The 24,057-nt window shown below is 35.8% G+C and overlaps 1 protein-coding gene across 1 annotated transcript; it reads left to right on the top strand.

Annotated features, from left to right (window-relative positions):
* The first annotated feature begins 18,762 nt into the window (after positions 1-18,762).
* LOC145093351 (Transmembrane amino acid transporter family protein) lies at positions 18,763-22,750 on the top strand. Its single transcript, XM_079031461.1, has 3 exons — positions 18,763-19,048; positions 20,194-20,801; positions 21,825-22,750. The coding sequence occupies exons 1-3, from the start codon at positions 18,892-18,894 to the stop codon at positions 22,338-22,340; spliced, it is 1,281 nt and encodes a 426-aa protein (XP_078887587.1). The 5' UTR covers positions 18,763-18,891; the 3' UTR covers positions 22,341-22,750.
* The last annotated feature ends 1,307 nt before the right edge of the window (positions 22,751-24,057 follow it).

The following is a 24,057-nucleotide window of genomic DNA, read 5'->3' as shown; positions in this document are numbered from 1 at the left end:
ACCTTTAATTAATTCAAATTAATCTTAAATTAATTCTGAATTAATAATTAATTAATTAATTCCAACCATTTCTAATTAAATTAAATTTAACTATTAATTAACTTCTAATAAATATATTAATCATATAATATATTAACAAATCATTTTATCTCTCTCCTAATATCAATTCTAGCTATTTTTTGTTATGATGACAACCTAAAAAGGACTTTACTTGTATTCACTAAGATTATACCAATTTAGTTAAGACCTTAGACACCTTAATCCAATAGTCTCCCACTTGGATTAGTCATCAACTACAATTGTAAGTATATACTTAGAATAACCGGTAAGAGTGCTTTCCATAGCAACTTCCAAACTTAGATCAAACGTTGGCCCTAAGATAAGTGATCAACTATTCTTTCGTTCGACAAGATATCATATGGGCATGAAACATGGATACAAATCAATCTCATTACCCAAGATTCTGTTTCTCAATTTCCGATTTATGACCACTACATTCATACTACTAATTGAAAAAATAATTTAGTTCAGGCTCGGCCAAGCACTTCAGATGTCAGCATAAATTACCAAGGGGCCCATAGGTATCGCTTTTCCAGTTAATGCAAAAGGAACGATTAAACTTTGACTATATATTCATACCCTTTACTCACCATGCCATAAATGGGGTTACATTTTATAACATCGGGTTATGAATGTGTTTATGTAAAACCAATACACAACAGACTTGCAAACTATGACTTATATAAACATGTTTTAAGAGTAGAAGATATTATCATCTTAGAATTACTCGTGATTAAATCCATGAAGTAATCTCTAAGCGCGAGGTTTAACCAATACTTAAAATCCCTATTTTCCAAGTACTCATGAATATTTTAGAAATCCCTATGCAATGTCCAATCACCATGGACAATCTACAAATATTCCATGATAGTCTTAAATCAATACTTACTCCCAGAAGTATGACTGATTGTGGTATTTCGAATAAATTAATATTCAGGAAGTAACACGCAAAATGAAACAAAATAATAAACTAATTGTTCTATGACAGCATAAGCTTTGAATATAAATAATTTCCTATTATTTCATCACCATAACAATTACAGATTTATTGGTTGCATAAATATTTCAGGGTAATCGACTTAACAACTAATCTTGTCAACATTTCCCATGTTAATCCTCTTAGCATGCATTTCATTTATTTGGTCATAACTATTGTGAACGAATCACAAAAAATAATTCTCACTTCATAGCTAGATCTCCATCCTCAACCTTTTTCTTGGATGTAGTGGATTTTCCTCCTTCTATGCATTGACCTTCTGTGATGTCAAGAATCATTAGTCAACTCGACTGTACTTTCACAAAATATCTCTAATGACAATGTGTTACTCAAAACAACTCCAAGGTCAATTATGAAGCTTTCTAGTCCAGGTATGCTCCTTGGAGGCTTCACTTGCACTAAGGTAAGTCGAATTATATTGTTGAGTATACCACCATCTCTTACATGAAGCCTTTCATATTACTACACTACAATTTAAAACGAATGTCCATTTAGACTATGACTCAGAGTCATTTCTAAAATTCATGTCATATTAACTCTTCTCTATCATGTTTTTTACTATATACAAGCAACCATTTTGTGGTTTCTTTCAATACCTCATAATGTTCTTGACAGTTGTCTAGTGGTTCAGTCGAGCCAATTTCTGATACAGTTTTAATGCTCAAAACCTCTAAGACATCAGAACAAGCAAAAATCATATCGTACATGATTGATCTTATATCTAAAGTATATGGGACTCGACTCATCTTATCATTTTCATGACTAGTTGTCACAACTGTGAATTTTAAGCTATGTAATCTATACATTCAAGTTAATGTGAATCAAAAACTTTAATCAAATACAAGATACAAGTACTATAAATAGTCATCAAACAATTGGAGACCCTAGAAGTTTTGGTTAAGTCCATTTTGGACTAAGACTTCCTTATTGGATCCAAATGAACCAATAAGCTTCCAATTAGACTATCATGGGCTTAGGACCCTAATTGGCCTCTAATTGGACCCACATTCGTTTATTCCAATATTTTGGGCTAGGTAGAACCTAGAAGGAAATAAAACACAAGTTTGATCCATAATTTAACCTAACCTAGCTTAATAAAGCATAAAAAAAAAAATCACAATTTTATTTTATAAGTCCAATAAATACCCTAAACTACCTCTAATGTTGGGCTTAGGGGCAAAAGCCCAAATTTTTCCTCTTTCCCCTTCATATTCTCGGCCCAAGGCCCAAATCCAAGGGAGGTTGACTTTGGTTGCCACCTCACTATTATCTAATGGATTTCTAGGCACATATCACATACCTCCATGCATGTATCACTTCAAGAGTCACTTCTTTTCTCTCTTCTCTTCTTGTTTGGCCGAGAGCAACACCACACACACCAAAAATATCTCAACTTTCTCTCTAGAACACACAAGAACTCTCCTTCCTCCCCTCTCCAAAAAAATCTCGAAATTTAGGGACTTTCCAAGAGGATTTTGCAAGTAAATCATCATCTAAGGTAAGATTATGCATGGATCTATGGTTTAAATTCTTTTGTTATTAAAATCCTTTCCTAATCTATACAAAAATCGTGATCTTACACCCTAGAATCATCTCAAAACTCAAGATCTTCACCAAAGGGAGCCAAGGCCAAAAACACTTCATTTTTCCTTCCATTTTCCTTGCAAAAACCGAACCAACACCCCAAGGTGAGATTCATACCCCTATTTTCTGTTTTTATGAGTTTTTGTGGGGGGGGAATACAAGTGAAAGTGTAGATCTATATGTGTTTGTATGCCTTGTATGATTTCCATGCTTATATGTATGCTTATATGTGTTTTAATGTTGGATCTAGCTATTAAACCCCTCAAAACCGAGATGTAACTTATGTTTTATGATTCTAGCTTCAAATGTGTTCCTACATAATAAGTGATACAAGAAAAATAGCTAAGTGGTTAACAACAATTTTCTTTAAGCTAAAAACACACATTTTGGGCCAAAAATGTGAAAAATACAAAATTAAGGGCCCAAATTGACATTTTACAGATTCTGATGGTTGAAATGTGCCAAAACAGTTTCCATAAAACTATTTCTGGAATTCTATTCAATTAGAGGATTAAAAACATAAATTTCAAGCTTATTGGGCTAAAAATGAAAATTTCGGCCCAAAGAGGCCCATTATGCGAATTTTTCTGTTTTGAAGGGCCAAAACTGTGAAATTCTGTAAAACAGTGGACTATAAGTGTCCCAAACCCTTTTCAAAGGTTTAAAATACTTTTTAAATTTAAAAAGGACCAAAGTTGCAAAAATTTTCCATTTTGGGCCAAAATTGTCAAAATTGCGAAAAGAAGGGCTAAAACCGAGAAAAACTGCATTTTCAGGGACCTAAACTGTTTTCTATGGAAAATATGCTGGAAAATATTAATTTCAATAATTTTTGGTGTTAAAATGTCAAGAAAAATAGTTTAAGGACCAAACCGGGAAATATTGAAATAAAAGGGTTGAAAATGTAAATTTTACAAATAATGAGGGGCTGAAAACAGAAATATTCCAAGGCTGATTCAATATGTACAACTTGATCAAATAATGACACCTCAACTATCAACGAGATACAACTCATTACAATACCAAAAGTCGTTGTTAAACGAATTGGCTCGGTCTCGAGCCAATGAAAATCTACAACTACTAACTCTTCGATACGTACAAATAACGACTGGTAATACATATACATACGAGTGTGCACAGACGTCTACGCACCATCTTCGGGCCCCAAAAGTGTAAAATCTTGTTTGTTGGGCCTAGCTAGCCCAATGACCTGATCTTAAGGCCCGAAGACATTTTTTTTTCTACGAAGTGTTGAGTTTCACCGACTTGGCACAACGTAGGGTGACTTTCAATGGCTTGTACCACTGGTCCCCAAGGGTCCATGGTATTGCTAGAAAAGTCTACACATTTTACGAGGCGGGTCGGGGACCCCTCGCACGCATATTTTCCCCAACCGGTTAATGGAGTTACCGGGGTCTTCGTGACCTCTTTCTCTTCGGATGTGGGACTACACTTAGTCCGGGCGATTGGATAACGTGATTAGTACGGACGACGCCTTCGGGTTCGTTAGTATAACTATAAACTGGGCGTTTGTGTAATGCGGGTTTGTAGTAAATAATCAATGCTCGAGAACCTTCCAACGTCGCTTGGGACCGATACTGCTATTTTCATAATGTTTTCAACGCAACTTAATGGATTCCAAAAGAGCTAGGGGAACATCGGGTTTCCCTAGGTTTTTTTTTTTTTCACATACAGATTTGAAACGCATACATCTTAAAGGAACATTTTTTTTAAGTATAGAAACAAACAAGCATACCTATGGATCTTCACAAACGTTTTCGAAAGCTTTTCTTTTCAGAAAATATCGGATTTTCTGGTGGTTTTTCAAGCAATATAAACATTCGATTTCAAACACTACTTATGAACTCACCAACATTTCATATGTTGACGTTTTTCAAAATACTTGTATTCTCAGGGAACCAGTGAATCAAGGGAAATCATACTCAGTGACGGTTGCAGTTTATTTTTGAATGAACCAAACAAAATTAATTTTTGGAAATGTAATGTCTTAAACAATGTATGACATGTAAACACTACTGGTTGTACTATGTTGATGAATGGTGACGAATGTTGTTTTGTTTCATATATATTCAATGTTATGGTATTCAATTGAGTCACGACAGCCCCCGGACGTTTCCGCCGTCTGGTTCGGGGGTGTGACAGGTTGGTATCAGAGCTTTGTTTATAGTGAACTAGCATGTCGAGCCATACATTGATATGCAACTATAAACCAAAAAGAAGGACTAACATAACTCTGAACAAAACAAATGAATAAAATACACTTGCTTGCATTAGGAGTAAGGACCTAACGCTGAATCAAACACCATAATGCTGGTATCTCGGTTAATTCGGGACTATTCTTAGTGATACCAAGGAGTGAATGTAGCCTGATCAACTACATTCTCTCCAAGGTAAAACTAACACATGTCTTGATGAGATCGGAATAGCCAGGGAACCTAAAAATTTTACCCTCTATCACTCAAAAGAGAGAATATTTGCTTAGCCTGTGTAATAGTCATAGTACCCTAGGAATAATGTAGCATAATTCCGTACTCGCGCAGACAGCATGGCTGGTTTTCATCACCCGGGAGACCCCTACTTCCCTAATCAGGGAAACAACGGGTGGCTAGAGGAGGAGGAGGAGCCTGAGGAAGAGCCTGAAGAAGAACCTGAGGAGGACCCCGAAGAGGAATCTGACGGGGAACCGGAGGCGGAAGTCGAGGGCGAGCCTGTCGAACCCGAAGAAGACGAAGAACCTTTCGAAGAGGAGCTCGATGACAGCGAAGGGGGTGATTCGGATGCAGAGTCCGAGGTCATCGACCCCCCTTACCCGATCAGGGTGCCTGCATATCGTGTGGGACCCACTGGACCTACCCCTCCTTGGGGCGTTGATCTTTGGAGATGGAGTAGACATCTGGGACAGCGACCCCCGTTTGGCATGTCACGTGAGTTCTTTGACTTGAGGGACGGAGGACCGGCCGACCGAGCTCTACCAGTCATGGTGAGACGACTACGGGACACCGGCGACCTTGCTCAGGGCACTGCTGATCAAGTACGCCAGTTGTGGAATAGAGTCGAGCGTGCGGAGCAGGAGACGCGTGACGTCCTCCGGGAGTTTCACATGAGGCAGGTAAGGTGGGAATCTCGACTTCAGGATGCAGAACGCCTAGTGGCTCGTCTTCAGGGAGCATCCACATCTTCGGCACCACCTCCTGACGCAGCTCATCACGGTTAGGGATAGACCTATCGTAGTAGGATATTAGGAACTATGTTATGTACTCCGGCTCTATGTTTAAGTGACTACACTACTCATGGAGCCGTTATGCTGTCGGATTAGTGTTACTTATGTATGCTCCTACGAGCAAATTTTCTTGTACGAAATGCGGATAATATTAATAAACTTTTATGTGTTTTGCTAAATTATTCTCAGTTGCTATGTGTTGAGACATTACGATTGCATGCTTGATGATAGTAATGCTTAGGTTCGTACCCTACACCTAGTTAGTAGGATCATAACCTCACCGAAACCACGTACACTCAACATCTTTCCGTTTCATGACAGAAAGATGCCTCGCCCAGCTACTCGCGGAAATCCCGAACCAACCCCGCCGGAAGTTGACTCCACTGCTTTCCAGGCAGCCGTGTCTGCTGCGGTCACGGCAGCTATGGCACAACTTCACCGAGGAAACAACGGAGGAGGCAATGGTCAAGGCTCCGGAAGTTCGAACAACGGGACGAACCAAGGACTCACTAAAACGTGCACCTACAAGGATTTTGCGAACGCTAAACCCCGAACTTTCAACGGTACCGGAGGAGTGATCGCCCTGAAGCGATGGATTGAGAAGGTAGAGTCGGTATTCGAGATATGCGAGTGCCCCGAGCAGATGAAAGTGAAGTTCGCGGCCTGCACTTTTGTAGACCAAGCGCTCACTTGGTGGAATGGTCATGTGGAAGCTATGACACTCCCTGTCGCCAACTCTATTCCCTGGGCAGAGATGAAAGAGATGTTAACGGCTGAGTACTGCCCCCGGGGCGAAATACAGAAGATGGAGCAGGAACTATGGAATCTCACGGTGCAGAATGGGAACATCGATGCTTACATATCGAGATTCAGCGAACTGTCTCTGTTGTGCCCGGGTATGATCACATCAGAGGGGAAGAAGATTGAACGATTCATTTGGGGATTGACAACCCCCATTCAAGGGAATGTGATAGCTGCGAACCCTGAAACTTTTGACAGTGCGAAGAGATTGGCAAAGAGGCTGTATGATCATAACCACAAAAAGGGCGAGAAACCGGTAGAGACTGAAAAGAAGAAGGAGAGCGATGGTAAGAAAGGATGGAACAACAAGAGGAAGGGGCGTCAAGGTCCCGAGACCTCTAAAAAGCAACAAACGGTGGCAGTTCACGCTGTCACTGCGCCGGTACCAGTCACATCACATGCTCCAGCCTCAGCTGCTTCAAATACTTCAAGACCCTATTCCGGCACTCATCCCAAATGCAACAAGTGCGGTTTCCATCACCAAGGAGAATGTAGGGAGTTCCATTGCACCAGTTGCAACCGAAGGGGACACACTGCAAAGTTCTGCAGGACTTATCCTCCTCAGAACCAGAGTCAGGGAAACAACCAGAACAACAACAACAACCACCGCAATACCAACAACACCAATGCCGGCGGCAACAACACAGGGCCTAGCCACACCTGTTTCGGGTGTGGAAGGACGGGACATTTCCGTCGAGACTGCCCTAACAACAACAACAACTCAGGAAACGGGGGAGCAGGAAGAATGCTGACTATGGGTCAGAGTGATGCAGTTCAGGACCCCGCAGTTGTGACCGGTACGTTCCTCCTAAACCACACTTATGCATGCATCTTATTTGATACCGGAGCGGAGCGAAGTTTCGTAAGCGAGAAGTTTAAACATTTATTAAAACAACAACCCCAAAAGCTAAATGAAACCTATACGGTGGAAATGGCCAATGGGAAGACCGAATCCACTAGGGAAATCTACACTGGATGTACCCTAACCCTTAACCAGCACGTCTTTCGAATAGATCTAATGCCAGTATCAATTAGGAGTTTTGATGTGATTATCGGCATGGATTGGTTAAGCCCCCACCATGCTGAGATTATGTGCCACGAGAAGGCCGTTCGCCTTCGTCTCCTGAATCACGAAACCCTAGTAATTTACGGAGACAAACCTAGCACGAATCTTCGTCTTATCTCGTGCATCAAAGCACAAAAACATCTGCGAAAGAACAACTTAGCGTTCTTGGCCCACATAGTGGACAAGGCCAAAGAAGAAACTAACATCCAAGACATTCCGGTAGCATGTGAATTTCCGGACGTGTTTCCCGAAGATCTTCCAGGAGTACCCCCAGAGAGACAGGTTGAGTTCCGAATCGACCTCGTCCCAGAAGCAACTCCTCTCGCTAAATCACCATACCGACTGGCTCCCGCTGAAATGCAGGAATTATCCAGCCAACTCAGTGAGCTTCTGGACAAGGGATTTATCCGACCTAGCTACTCGCCATGGGGAGCTCCGGTGCTCTTTGTCAAAAAGAAGGATGGATCTTTCAGAATGTGCATCGATTACAGAGAGTTGAACAAACTCACTGTTAAAAATCGCTACCCACTCCCGCGAATCGATGATCTATTCGACCAGCTCCAAGGAGCTAGCTATTTTTCTAAAATAGATCTACGGTCCGGATACCATCAACTCAAGGTCCGAGAAGAAGATATTCCTAAAACCGCTTTCCGAACCCGCTATGGACATTATGAATTCGTCGTAATGCCCTTCGGTCTAACAAATGCACCCGCCGCATTTATGGACCTAATGAACCGAATCTGTCGACCGTTCTTGGACAACTTCGTCATTGTGTTTATCGATGACATCCTCGTCTATTCTCGAAGCAAAGAGGAGCATGGCCAACATCTCCGACAAGTCCTAGAGACGCTGCGATCGGAAAGGCTTTACGCCAAACTCTCTAAGTGTGAGTTTTGGCTACGGAGCGTGAATTTTCTAGGTCACGTAGTTAGCCAAGATGGAATTCATGTGGATCCCTCTAAGGTCAAAGCTGTGGAAGGATGGGCAACTCCGACTACGCCCACAGAAATTCGTCAGTTCTTAGGCCTAGCAGGGTACTATAGGAGATTCATCCAAAACTTCTCTAAAATCGCCAAGCCACTTACCTTGCTTACGCAAAAGAGTGTGCCATTCAAGTGGACAGACAGACAAGAGATTGCGTTTCGAACCTTGAAGCAAGCTCTTTGTAGCGCTCCTGTATTATCTCTACCCGAAGGAACGGAAGATTTCGTAGTTTACTGTGACGCGTCAAATCAGGGCTTAGGTTGCGTTCTCATGCAACGTGGAAGAGTAATAGCATATGCGTCCCGTCAACTAAAGACGCACGAAGTAAATTACACAACCCATGACCTAGAACTGGGAGCTGTGGTCTTCGCTCTAAAAATTTGGAGGCACTACCTGTACGGTACAAAGTGCACCATCTTTACGGACCACAAGAGCCTCCAGCACATCTTGAATCAGAAGGAGCTGAACATGAGACAACGAAGATGGGTGGAATTGTTAAACGACTACGAATGCGAGATCAAGTACCATCCAGGCAAGGCCAACGTGGTAGCTGACGCATTAAGTCGGAAGGAATACACAAATCGCCGTACGAAAACGCACTCGATAACCATTCAGTCTCATCTGACCACTCAAATTGCATCAGCCCAGGCAGAGGCTATGAAAACGGAAAATAGAACTAGCGAGGCATTACGTGGAATGGAGAAGAACCTGGAAGTCAAAGAGAATGGGGTATACTACTTCATGAACCGTATTTGGGTTCCAAAGATCGGAGGATTCAGGGAGACCGTTATGAAGGAAGCCCACAAGACACGATACTCCATTCATCCTGGTTCGGACAAGATGTATTTGGACATTAAGCAGCACTATTGGTGGCCTAACATGAAGGCGGAAATCGCAACTTATGTTAGTAAGTGCCTTACGTGTGCCAAAGTAAAAGTGGAATACCAGAAACCTTCCGGATTGTTACAGCAACCGGCAATCCCTGAGTGGAAATGGGAGGGGATTTCTATGGACTTCGTGACCAAGCTGCCCAAGACGTCGGACGGATTGGACACCATATGGGTAATAATCGACCGACTGACGAAATCTGCCCATTTCCTGCCCATCAAAGAGTCCTACAAGATGGAGAGGCTGACGCGTTTGTACCTACGAGAGATTGTAAGACTTCATGGAGTGCCAAAATCCATCATTTCGGATAGGGACAGTAGGTTCACGTCACGCTTTTGGCAGTCGCTCCACAAGGCAATGGGAACTCATCTTGATATGAGCACCGCGTATCACCCACAAACGGACGGTCAAAGCGAACGAACCATTCAGACGCTTGAAGACATGCTTCGTGCATGTGTGATAGACTTCGGAAAGTCTTGGGATACCCACCTACCGTTGATCGAGTTTTCATATAACAATAGTTATCATTCGAGCATTAAGGTGGCCCCTTTCGAAGCACTGTACGGGCGTAAATGTAGATCACCGTTATGTTGGGCTGAAGTAGGTGACACCCAGCTAGCAAGAACACATACGTCGGATAGGGCAATGACAGGACCGGAAATCATTCGCGAGACCACAGAAAAGATTGTCCAGATCAAAGCTCGATTACAGGCATCGCGTGACCGGCAAAAGAGCTACGCTGATAAACGGCGAAAGCCCTTAGAGTTCCAGGTCGGTGATCGAGTATTGTTGAAGGTCTCACCCTGGAAAGGGGTTATACGTTTCGGAAAACGAGGAAAGCTAAACCCACGGTACATTGGACCTTTCGAAATCGTCGCCCGAATAGGTCCGGTAGCCTACAGACTACAACTACCCCCGGAGCTAAACGGTGTACACCCCGTGTTTCATGTTTCTAATCTGAAAAAGTGCCTATCAGATGAAACCCTTGTCATTCCTCTTGACGAAATCGAAATCAATGAGAATCTCCTGTTCGTCGAAGAACCAATCGAAATCATGGACAGGGAGGTGAAGCGTACTAAACAAAGTCGCATCCCGATCGTGAAGGTACGGTGGAACGCAAAGCGTGGGCCAGAATTCACATGGGAACGCGAAGATCAAATGAAGCAAAAGTACCCTCGCCTATTCTAGCATTCTCAAATCTAGCTTTCAAACAGAATTTCGGGACGAAATTCCCTTTAACGGGGGGATGATGTCACAACTGTGAATTTTAAGCTATGTAATCTATACATTCAAGTTAATGTGAATCAAAAACTTTAATCAAATACAAGATACAAGTACTATAAATAGTCATCAAACAATTGGAGACCCTAGAAGTTTTGGTTAAGTCCATTTTGGACTAAGACTTCCTTATTGGATCCAAATGAACCAATAAGCTTCCAATTAGACTATCATGGGCTTAGGACCCTAATTGGCCTCTAATTGGACCCACATTCGTTTATTCCAATATTTTGGGCTAGGTAGAACCTAGAAGGAAATAAAACACAAGTTTGATCCATAATTTAACCTAACCTAGCTTAATAAAGCATAAAAAAAAAAAATCACAATTTTATTTTATAAGTCCAATAAATACCCTAAACTACCTCTAATGTTGGGCTTAGGGGCAAAAGCCCAAATTTTTCCTCTTTCCCCTTCATATTCTCGGCCCAAGGCCCAAATCCAAGGGAGGTTGACTTTGGTTGCCACCTCACTATTATCTAATGGATTTCTAGGCACATATCACATACCTCCATGCATGTATCACTTCAAGAGTCACTTCTTTTCTCTCTTCTCTTCTTGTTTGGCCGAGAGCAACACCACACACACCAAAAATATCTCAACTTTCTCTCTAGAACACACAAGAACTCTCCTTCCTCCCCTCTCCAAAAAAATCTCGAAATTTAGGGACTTTCCAAGAGGATTTTGCAAGTAAATCATCATCTAAGGTAAGATTATGCATGGATCTATGGTTTAAATTCTTTTGTTATTAAAATCCTTTCCTAATCTATACAAAAATCGTGATCTTACACCCTAGAATCATCTCAAAACTCAAGATCTTCACCAAAGGGAGCCAAGGCCAAAAACACTTCATTTTTCCTTCCATTTTCCTTGCAAAAACCGAACCAACACCCCAAGGTGAGATTCATACCCCTATTTTCTGTTTTTATGAGTTTTTGTGGGGGGGGAATACAAGTGAAAGTGTAGATCTATATGTGTTTGTATGCCTTGTATGATTTCCATGCTTATATGTATGCTTATATGTGTTTTAATGTTGGATCTAGCTATTAAACCCCTCAAAACCGAGATGTAACTTATGTTTTATGATTCTAGCTTCAAATGTGTTCCTACATAATAAGTGATACAAGAAAAATAGCTAAGTGGTTAACAACAATTTTCTTTAAGCTAAAAACACACATTTTGGGCCAAAAATGTGAAAAATACAAAATTAAGGGCCCAAATTGACATTTTACAGATTCTGATGGTTGAAATGTGCCAAAACAGTTTCCATAAAACTATTTCTGGAATTCTATTCAATTAGAGGATTAAAAACATAAATTTCAAGCTTATTGGGCTAAAAATGAAAATTTCGGCCCAAAGAGGCCCATTATGCGAATTTTTCTGTTTTGAAGGGCCAAAACTGTGAAATTCTGTAAAACAGTGGACTATAAGTGTCCCAAACCCTTTTCAAAGGTTTAAAATACTTTTTAAATTTAAAAAGGACCAAAGTTGCAAAAATTTTCCATTTTGGGCCAAAATTGTCAAAATTGCGAAAAGAAGGGCTAAAACCGAGAAAAACTGCATTTTCAGGGACCTAAACTGTTTTCTATGGAAAATATGCTGGAAAATATTAATTTCAATAATTTTTGGTGTTAAAATGTCAAGAAAAATAGTTTAAGGACCAAACCGGGAAATATTGAAATAAAAGGGTTGAAAATGTAAATTTTACAAATAATGAGGGGCTGAAAACAGAAATATTCCAAGGCTGATTCAATATGTACAACTTGATCAAATAATGACACCTCAACTATCAACGAGATACAACTCATTACAATACCAAAAGTCGTTGTTAAACGAATTGGCTCGGTCTCGAGCCAATGAAAATCTACAACTACTAACTCTTCGATACGTACAAATAACGACTGGTAATACATATACATACGAGTGTGCACAGACGTCTACGCACCATCTTCGGGCCCCAAAAGTGTAAAATCTTGTTTGTTGGGCCTAGCTAGCCCAATGACCTGATCTTAAGGCCCGAAGACATTTTTTTTTCTACGAAGTGTTGAGTTTCACCGACTTGGCACAACGTAGGGTGACTTTCAATGGCTTGTACCACTGGTCCCCAAGGGTCCATGGTATTGCTAGAAAAGTCTACACATTTTACGAGGCGGGTCGGGGACCCCTCGCACGCATATTTTCCCCAACCGGTTAATGGAGTTACCGGGGTCTTCGTGACCTCTTTCTCTTCGGATGTGGGACTACACTTAGTCCGGGCGATTGGATAACGTGATTAGTACGGACGACGCCTTCGGGTTCGTTAGTATAACTATAAACTGGGCGTTTGTGTAATGCGGGTTTGTAGTAAATAATCAATGCTCGAGAACCTTCCAACGTCGCTTGGGACCGATACTGCTATTTTCATAATGTTTTCAACGCAACTTAATGGATTCCAAAAGAGCTAGGGGAACATCGGGTTTCCCTAGGTTTTTTTTTTTTTTCACATACAGATTTGAAACGCATACATCTTAAAGGAACATTTTTTTTAAGTATAGAAACAAACAAGCATACCTATGGATCTTCACAAACGTTTTCGAAAGCTTTTCTTTTCAGAAAATATCGGATTTTCTGGTGGTTTTTCAAGCAATATAAACATTCGATTTCAAACACTACTTATGAACTCACCAACATTTCATATGTTGACGTTTTTCAAAATACTTGTATTCTCAGGGAACCAGTGAATCAAGGGAAATCATACTCAGTGACGGTTGCAGTTTATTTTTGAATGAACCAAACAAAATTAATTTTTGGAAATGTAATGTCTTAAACAATGTATGACATGTAAACACTACTGGTTGTACTATGTTGATGAATGGTGACGAATGTTGTTTTGTTTCATATATATTCAATGTTATGGTATTCAATTGAGTCACGACAGCCCCCGGACGTTTCCGCCGTCTGGTTCGGGGGTGTGACACTAGTACAAAGGACTTTTGAGATTCACTCAACTCTTTGCTATGAAGCATATGAACAATCCCTTTGGAATTTTCCCATCTTGAAACCTTTCAACATATTGTGCTTTGAATGTATCCTATTAAACATTTTGATCTATACTTTTAGATCAAAAGACCAAGTATCAATACAGCTTCCACATGTCCATCATAGCAAAACAATTCACGTGCTTTTGCACCCTGCAAATTAGGGACAATGTTTCTTATGAGCAGTATTTTCATCAACATGCAATACCAGGAAGACAACGACACTCTCGCTAGATTTGACATGTACATAACACTCATTTGTATTTCTAGAAAGACAACTCTCTTTGACTTTCTCATGGAAGAACAGGTTCCTTGCTACGTGATGCTTGCTTAAATCTACGAAAAGACTCCTCAAGCTTACACACCTTGTTTAGATACTTTTTATGTTTAAATCTTTTCAAGATGTGTCACACACACCACAAAAGTTTCATGTTAGGGAAAAAATTTTAAACATCTACTTTATCATATCTTATAATAAAATATGACAACAATGGTAACAAATAACCAAATAGATCCTTTCTCAACTAATGATAAGAATGTTTCCTCATAACCAACTTTTTGATTCTAAACGAAACTCTTTTCCCCTATACTAGCCCTGAATGTGTGGATATTCCTATCCATGTTAGTCTTCACATTGAAGATCTAATTGCAACCCGCTATCATTAGGCAGAGCTTCAAATCAACCAATCCCATACTTGGTTATGGACTGGATTTCGCTATCCTTAGATCCCTCTAATTGGCATCCTAAGTGACGACCAATGCTTCCTAGTAGTTATTATCTTAACCAATTGATCAATGTTTCATCATTAATCAAAATTATCTCCTTCTACAGTTAGATGAAACTCATAAAACTTGGGAGGTGCTCTAACTTTACTAGATCTTGTGAAGATGTAAAGAAAATGTCATTTAGGTCAACTAGTATTTCAACCTCGGGTTGATAACTAGGGTCAACTATAAGTTCACTTTCGTTCATATCTCAAATTTCTTCATGGTCAATACGATTCCCACTGACTTCTTGATATGTATTTTCCTTTCTTTCAGTGAACATTCCTTTTGAGCTATAAGCACCACATTCTTATGGGTTTTTAAATGAAATATCAAAAGTCTTAAGTGGATATCGACAATGTAACACTTATCAGATCTCGATTCAAGTTGGTCATTGGTTTCTCGTCTAAGGAAGGACCTCTCAACGCTGGACCTAAATATGAGGGAACTTTCCAACTCCACATGTCATGACGTGTCTGCAAACCTACTTACGATTACAAGGTTTAAAATGCTTTACTATTTCAAGTGTATATTCCCAAAAAAAACATAATTGTTAGCGAAGCACGAATCATCATGGACCAAACCATATAGAATTCCATTCACTCTTTAGTAACATCATTACATTATGGTGTCTTTGGAGAAGCTTATTATGGAAACCATTCCACAATCTCTAAGAGGGTCATAGAACCCAATACTAAGGCATTTTCCTTTCCTTTCATATTAGAAACCCTTTATCTTCCTGTCCATTTAATTCCCTACCTTGTTCTGATACTCTTTAAAACTTTTTGAAGTGTCATAATTATGCTTAATCATATAAACATTACCATATCTACTGAAACCATTTCAAAGATCTTTCAAGTACTTAAGGCAACTTTGTTTCTTATGATCATTTTCATTGCAACTTGACTCTTTTTGAATCATGGTTTCTTAGAATAAAGGACACACCAATTCCATTCCATCATAATGGGAAGTTTTGGCCGAAACCTTTCGTTTCCATTTAGGATTTGAATGTTTCCTATTCTTTCCAATACATTTGGAAATGCGATAACTAAAATTGGATAAGAAACCTAATTCCTTTCCAATTTCCTCAGTTTGGAGTAGGCTTAAGAATTCCATCAATGTTATTCTCCATACTATTCATATGATAAATCAAGTTGAAATTAACATAAGAACTAATGAATATCCAAGCACAAGATCTATTGAAAAGGCTCTTGTGAATAAACCATGCAAACACACGTGACACCCTTGATGTCGTTTATGATCTCACATTGATGTGCCGGTTAACCACACACACTCCATCAACAATCATAAATTTTGAGTATGTACCATTATTTCAACTTTGTAGTCCTAAATTAGTGTGTCAGTTAACCACACCCACTCCACTAACGACTCATAAAGAAACAATGTGTATTTTCATTGACTAACATATAATTTCACATTTCTCTAAAGTCACTAGAGTGGGATTTTGTAGAATGTTCTAGTTCTTTTACATTATACTTTTAATGTGATTAGTTTCCTATGAAACCCTTTCATCTAACAACCCTCCACCATACAAAAAAGTGGTGGGTGAAAAGGGCACTCATTCAACGGTCATTTATAGGTCGTTTTTGTATACCTCTCTTATAGTGTGACTTCGTGAATGAAGTCTACTCTTGATTTGAATGACTTTATTTTTTACATATCGTATTATAACTCTTATATATATGTAAGGGTGTATATTAAATCCTTTTAAAATTACAAGGTTTAAATCTAATTAACTCAATTAACAATTAATAAATAATATTTTAAACCATTTAAGATTTGGTAATTATATTTTAATTAAACGTTTAATTAAGTAAAATTAAATCAGAATTAAATACTTATCTTAATTAAACATTTAATTAAATAATATTACTTCTTATTCCTTCAATTTAGAATTTAGGATTTATCCAATTGCCTAGTTTAAAAGTTAAAATTTTAAGCAATTAAAATAAATATGACTAACTAGTAATTACCCTACCAATTCGAAAAAGGAAACAAAATTCGAGACAACAGTTGGAGCATAGGGCGTAACACGCTTGAGGAATTGCCAGCCAGAAGACTCGGACTTCAATTTATCAGTTTTTCACCAATGTGTATATAATAGAAAATCCTAGGCTCTAATACCACTGATGGGTTTTCTGGGTTATATCAAATCATATTTGCACAACAGAATTTCACATAAACAATTTAAGGGCTCATGCAACCTACGGATCTATGGCATTTTCTCATTATAGCAACATATTATGAAAACTAATATAATCTAGGTATATTTGAAAATACTATATTAGAATACATACCTTTTAGCATAATCAAATATACTAACTTTTGAGTTCTTAAAATGCTCCACAGAAAGCAAACATCCAATACTGTGAATGTCTCTAATGGTTTACATCCAAAACCCTAGAACACTAAAACTTGAAAGAAAGAGAGAGAGAGAGAGAGAGAGAGAGAGAGAGAGAGAGAGAGGATATAAGATGAAAATCTAACTTCATCTTCCTTGAAGGAATAGGAACGAAAAATGAATGTCAAGAGGTCATATTTATATTTTAGGTAACATACAGATAAATTCTGATTTGAACATTTAAATATTAAGTTTTCGGCAAAATTTTTTGACGAACAAAACAAATGAATCACTAGATAAATAAAAAATAACATGATTTACAAAAAAAATCCTAAAAAGCATTTCGATGATTCATTTTTACAATGATTTTGTTAATATTAACTAAAATTGTCATAAAAGTGATTTTTTCGTGATTTACTTAAAAATGAATCATGAATGTTGTTTTTGGAATTTTTTCTTATAAATCATCCTACTTCAGAATCATCTAATGATTTATTTCGTTTGTTTGCTATGTGTGTGTGTATATATATATATATATATATATATATATATATATATATATATATTTATAGGGTTAGGTTATTTGTTTTCACTGTCTATTGTGTGCATGTATGATTGATTCTGAACCAATCATTTTAGTTATTTTAAGAAAGTAATTAATGCATATTACATGTTGAAGATATAATGGGTATTAATTACATCTTCAGCATTTAATATGCATTCATTATTTTCTTAAAATAACTAAAATGATTGGTCCAGAATCAATCATACATGCACACAATAGATAGTGAAAACATTTGAACCTAACTATATATATATATATATATATATATATATATATATATATATATATATGCACACACACACACACATATATATATATATACACACACACACACATACACACACACACACATATATATATATATATATATATATATATATATATATATATAAGAATTTAGAAATGTTTAAGAGAAAAATAAAAATATAATAGAAAAGGTAAAATGGTCTTTTTAAATGGACCAATGATGGTAGTGTAATTTTTTAAACTACAAAGATAATCTTTTCAATTTTTCTGAAGTTTAACTAAAAGTGCAAATAACTAAACCATAGGACCAAAACTATAATTTACTGTTATAAAAAAAAATTAACAATCAAATTGTTAAAGTTATTAAGATACGGACTAAAATCACATAAAATATCTAAAATTTAACTACTATTGCACCAACAAACATTTTTGGCAAAAACCATATATTTTTAACAACCACTGATTTTTGCAATTTTTAGTTCTTTCTGTCTTTCTATGAGTTTATTATTTCTTCTTTCTTCTTTTTAATTTTTCATTTAAAAAAAATTGATTTTATATCTTTTTAATATGTATAGAACACTAACAAAAAATTTGATTGAAAAAAAAAAATAACAGTAAGTTTATTATAACTAATTTAGGAAAATTGTCATCTTCATAAATATCCTTATTCTATACCAATTTAACACAAACATCTCTACACCAAAATCTAACAAAAACAATTTACTAGACCAAATATATTATATCCCAATAAAAGACAAAACAATATTTTATCTAAATCTAAATCTAAATAATATAATATCATTCAACCAAAACACATACAAATGTTTTTTCTTGGATTGGGGTTGGGCCCAAAGATAAAGTAACGGAGGACACACCACCAACGCATCCTGATGAAGACGACAAACGCCATAACACAAACATGCGCCACCTTCAGTCCTTCACCACTATATAAAACTCCATAACCTTCCAATTATCTCTGCATGTTCGCTTTTTCTCTGCCAAATTCCTTTCTCTTTTTCTCTCTGTGGATCTGAAATCTGATGGAAAGCCAAAAGCAGGAAGAATATTCGGTTACAATACCTCTACTACTTGCTAGTGACAAGGAAACAAAGGCGGAGGACCACCAAATCGCCGCCGCCACTACCGGAACTTCCTCCTTCTTCAACGCGTGTTTCAATGGTCTCAATGCTCTATCAGGTTACTCTCGAGTTCCCCTTTTAATTGGTTGTACGACAGATTAGGTCATTGAATTTGAAGGCGGCGGTGATTTTGACCAAAATAGAGGTCAAAACCCTCGCCGGATTTCAAATTCTATCACCGGAAACTACACCGGAAAGAAGTATCGATCAGTTTGGATAACGGAAGTTTTCAAATTGAAAACGTTTAGATTTATATGATATTGATGAAATTACGTGATTTTCACCGAAATTTGGGCTGGATTTAGTTGTTCATGTTGTGGTTTTACCTTCGATTTCTCAAAACTATTATAAACTTTTTCCATGCAACATACTAGACGTTAAATTTACAGTTAAAATTAACCAAATTTTACCATAGAATATTCCGTTAATTCCCCCCTATTGTTTGCATCTACATAACAGATGAAATTAAGAATTAAAATGTTAGATTTCTTTTTGGAATACTCTCTTATTTGGGAAAATGAATCATCGTACTTTAACTTTTCAGCTACATATGTTTAATTTCAAAGCTTACAATAAATATCATGTTTCATTAATTTGGAAAAAAAAAATGATAAACTACTGACATTAATTTTTAGCTACATGTGTTTGATTCGAAAGCTTAAAATAAATATCATATTTCATTAATTTAGGAAAATATGATAAACTACTTAACAATAAGATATTAACTTTTTAGCTACATATGTTCGATTCCAAAGCTTACAATAAATATCATATTTGATTAATTTGGAAAAAATTGCAAGCATAAGATATGTATTAATATTGTTGGCACTCCCTTATATGGTAATGAATTCAAATGATTCAATTTGGCAAGAGCTTTACCTTTTATCAAAAAAATTGGAAAAAAAAAATTTATTTTGCATAGCATGAACTTTTAGTTTTTATTAAAAAATATATATATAATCAAAAAGCTATTTCTTTCAATAGCTTTTGGTTTTATATATCTCTAAAATACTCTGTGAGATATATATAAAACCAAAACCAAAAACTACTTAAAATAGCTTTTTTTATTATAATTAAAACAGGATAAAAAATCAATCATTTTAACTTATTTTAGACAATATATATTTTTAGAATCAACTTTTAATCATTTTGTTACAACTTTACAATCAAACTACATTTCATTTCATAATTGTATTTTGGTAGGAGTTGGGATTCTATCAGTCCCATATGCATTAGCATCGGGAGGGTGGTTGAGTTTGCTACTGCTATTCACAATAGCAATCTCAACCTTTTACACAGGATTACTGATCCAACGATGCATGGACACAGACCCCACAATAAAATCGTACCCTGACATCGGCCACAGAGCATTCGGTAAAACCGGTAGAATCATCGTATTAGTAACAATGAACATCGAGCTCTACTTAGTCGCCACTGGCTTCCTAATTCTAGAAGGTGATAATTTAAGCAATTTATTACCCGAAATGGGGTTAGAGTTTTATGGGATTAACGTAAGTGGGAAGAAAAGCTTTGTTGTTATTGTTGCAGCCATTATTCTTCCTACAATTTGGTTGAATAGTATGAGCATTCTTTCGTATATATCGGCAAGTGGGGTTTTGGCTTCTTTGATTATTCTAGGGTCGATTTTGTGGGTTGGTGAGTTTGATGGAGTAGGGTTTGAGGAAAAGGGTAAAATGGTAAATTGGAAAGGAATGCCTTCGGCTATTAGTTTGTATGCGTTTTGCTATTGCGCTCATCCGGTTTTTCCTACTTTGTATACTTCCATGAGAGACCAACGTGAGTTCAAAAAGGTACGTTGATTTTAGTATAAAGTTATGGATTAAAGAATAAATTACACATTTCGTCCCTGTGGTTTATCTTTTGTTTTTTATTTGGTTCAAAAAAGAATTTATTACTTTTTTAGTCGTTCTCACTCACTTAAAAACATGTAAAAGAAAGCTATTTGCCTCTTATTTTAATATGTTTAGTATTATTATTAGGTTAATTTCATAAATAGATGATAAACTATTTGCTATTTTATAAAACATCAATCCTTATAAAATTATACCATAACTATATTACACATTATTTATTTTTGTTCATAAAATAATATTAAAAATCAAAATAATATGAATTTTTTAGTTGTTTACCTATTTATAGTATTTTTTTAAACAATTATGTTTTATGAAAAAAAAAAATACTAGTTTGTTACTCATTTAAGATATTAACCTTCATTATTATTAAATTTCTCAAACCTCACCCCTACTCTTCCTTTTCCCCTTCAACTATAATTCCAACCAAAGTATTATATTAAGGCAAAATAGTCATTTTACTGTATTGTTTGATTTTTAAACTTTGTATGAAAACAACATGAATTTTCAATAACTTTCTTTTTCCCTTCAACTATAATTCCCACCAAAATACCATATTAGGGCAAAATAATCATTTTATTTTACTGTATGATTTTCAAATTTTATACAAAAACAACATGAATTTTCAACAACAAAAAAATAGCAACAAAATTTATTTTTGTAACAAATGGTATATGAATACTACAAGGACCAAATTTGTAATTTATCCTAAATTAATTATTTTCCGTAGCTAGAATGCAAAAATATTACAAGAGTTTCAATTCCAATATTAGCTTAGTATAATCTAATTTACATCTCATATTTACATTTACATGTTATTGTAAATCAAGATTAATATCTCACATTATATTAAGACATGGACTATATTAGGGTTTTTGTTCTTTAAAACAAAAAAAAAAATTAATAACTATTTTAAAAAATTATTATAATAAATTCTTTTTTTTTTTTGTTCTTTAAATGTAGGTTTTACTACTATGTTTCATCTTCTGCACGATTACTTACTCCTCAATGGCAATTTTGGGTTATCTTATGTTTGGTTCAAATCTCAACTCACAAATCACATTAAACCTCCCCACAGACAAATTAAGTTCAAGAATCGCCATTTGCACAACTCTCGTAAACCCAATTGCAAAATACGCACTCATGGTGACACCAATCGTCGACACTCTCGAAGAACGATTTCTATCTTTTTACAACACGAGAAAATTCAGCCTCTTGATTCGAACATTACTGGTAATAAGCACAGTAATTGTCGCCCTATCTCTCCCGTTCTTCGGATACTTGATGTCACTGGTCGGAGCTTTTTTAAGTGTCACAGCGTCGATTATACTCCCGTGTTTGTGTTACTTGAAGATTTCAGGGAGTTACCGGAGATTTGGATTTGAGTCGGTGGGTATTGGATTGATTGTGGTGATTGGGGTTGTGGTGGCGGTTGTTGGGACTTACACGGCGGTGGTAGATATAGTGAGGGAGATGTGATTTTGATAGGTGGGGGATATTATTCGATTCTTTTAGAGAAGTTTCTTTGTGGCATGTCGTCGAACAGTTTGTGGGCAATAACGATAGTTTTCCAGGTGAAGTAGAACTATTAGAGTGTAGAATTACAACGGAAAAACATTTGATATGGAAGAATAGGAAGATGATAGCGAATCACAGATGCAGGTAGTATTTGGATCGGGAGAAGTTACGGTGGTCAACGACGGTCAACGGTGAGGTCTCAATAACGTGCATCGTGGGAAACCTAATTCTATTGTTTTGTGCTTTCTGTTTCAATTTTTTTTTTTGTTTTATACTTTATTTGTTATTAATGCAAACTAAGACCCACCTATATAATAGGTTACTTTAAAAAACAAATACATTCTAATAAACAAAGTTTTTTTTTTTTGCAATATTTTACATTTTCATTTAATTTGTCAAACTCATTTTGTGATTATTTATATCTAAACTTTTTTCCACATGTTATTTTAAGGGTTTTTCAATTTTAATAAATTTCATATAATACTTTAATGTAATAATTACAATAAATATAGTAATAAATAAATATCAATTTCATTACCTTTTTATTTTAAAATTCTCAAATTTAATAATTCATTATTTTTTTATTTTCTTATAAATCTAAAATTATTAAATATTTAAACTTTATATTTATTTTTTTTAATTAACTCATATAATACATCGGTCTTACATCTAGTTAAATAGAGAAATTAAATATTCTTCTACTTTTGTTCCTACAAATCTTCCTACCCAATTAAATGGCGACATGTATGATTTTAATATATTTAAATATCATTAAATGAGCATTAAATGTGACACATTTATCATTTAATTGGGTAGGACGATTTGTAGAAACAAAAAGTATGAGTATTATTTAATTTCTCAGTTAAATATAATGATTAAAATATTTAAGAATTTTGAATTTATAAGAAAATAATAAAATAAAAAAAGAAATGAATTATTATAACAAAAATATTTTTTATCTTTTAAATTTAAACAGATCCTCCTTAATAAATGAATGTTTGTTTTGTCACGTGTCAATCTCTCATGAGTTTTGACACTTGTCATTTTGTGGTATTTTTGAAATAATTATTATCCACTTGTCAATTTTTGGTTTTTTCAATTTTTTAAAATTAAAGTCATATGTTTATATATGTAAAGTATTAAATATCATATATGATATTAAATTGCAATAAATACGTTTTTTTCTTTCATATTTTAAAATTGTAAATTAAAAAATATTTTATGTTTACACTTTAATGTTTAATCATTTTTTAAATCAACTCGTGTAATATATGAGTCTTACACGTAATAATTTAAATAAAAAAAATACTAATGAACTTTAATTTTAGAAATTTTGAAATTAAAATGTAAGTTTATTAATAAAATTGATATTCATGTATTACTACATTTATTGCAATTATTACATTAAAATATTATGTAAAATTTGATAAAATAGAAAATTTCATAAAATGAAATATGAAAAAAAAAAATTCAAAATAATCATAAAATAAAATTTGGCAAATTAAATGAGACTGTAACAAATGACAAATAAAAATATTTATTTATTAGAGAGGATGTAGTAGATATGGTGTTTAAATGGTCATATCCAAAGGTTATAGATATTCTAAAATAATAAATGTTAGGTTAACATCGGTAAGCTTTTTAAAAATCTTTAATATTAATACTAATCTACCCTAAT

The sequence above is a fragment of the Lactuca serriola genome, chromosome 3 (assembly GCF_051521515.1).
Source record: "Lactuca serriola cultivar US96UC23 chromosome 3, Lser_US96UC23_V15, whole genome shotgun sequence".
Classification (NCBI taxonomy): domain Eukaryota; kingdom Viridiplantae; phylum Streptophyta; class Magnoliopsida; order Asterales; family Asteraceae; genus Lactuca; species Lactuca serriola.
Note: the sequence above shows the minus strand (reverse complement) of the source record. Positions and strands in the feature narration are given on the sequence as shown.

Bases quoted from the DNA above. Each gene is read 5' to 3' on its own strand.
- LOC145093351 (XM_079031461.1), top strand. From the start codon at position 18,892: ATGGAAAGCCAAAAGCAGGAAGAATATTCGGTTACAATACCTCTACTA. The intron at 19,049-20,193 runs GTTACTCTCGAG...GTATTTTGGTAG, and splicing joins TGGTCTCAATGCTCTATCAG to GAGTTGGGATTCTATCAGTC. The intron at 20,802-21,824 runs GTACGTTGATTT...CTTTAAATGTAG, and splicing joins ACCAACGTGAGTTCAAAAAG to GTTTTACTACTATGTTTCAT.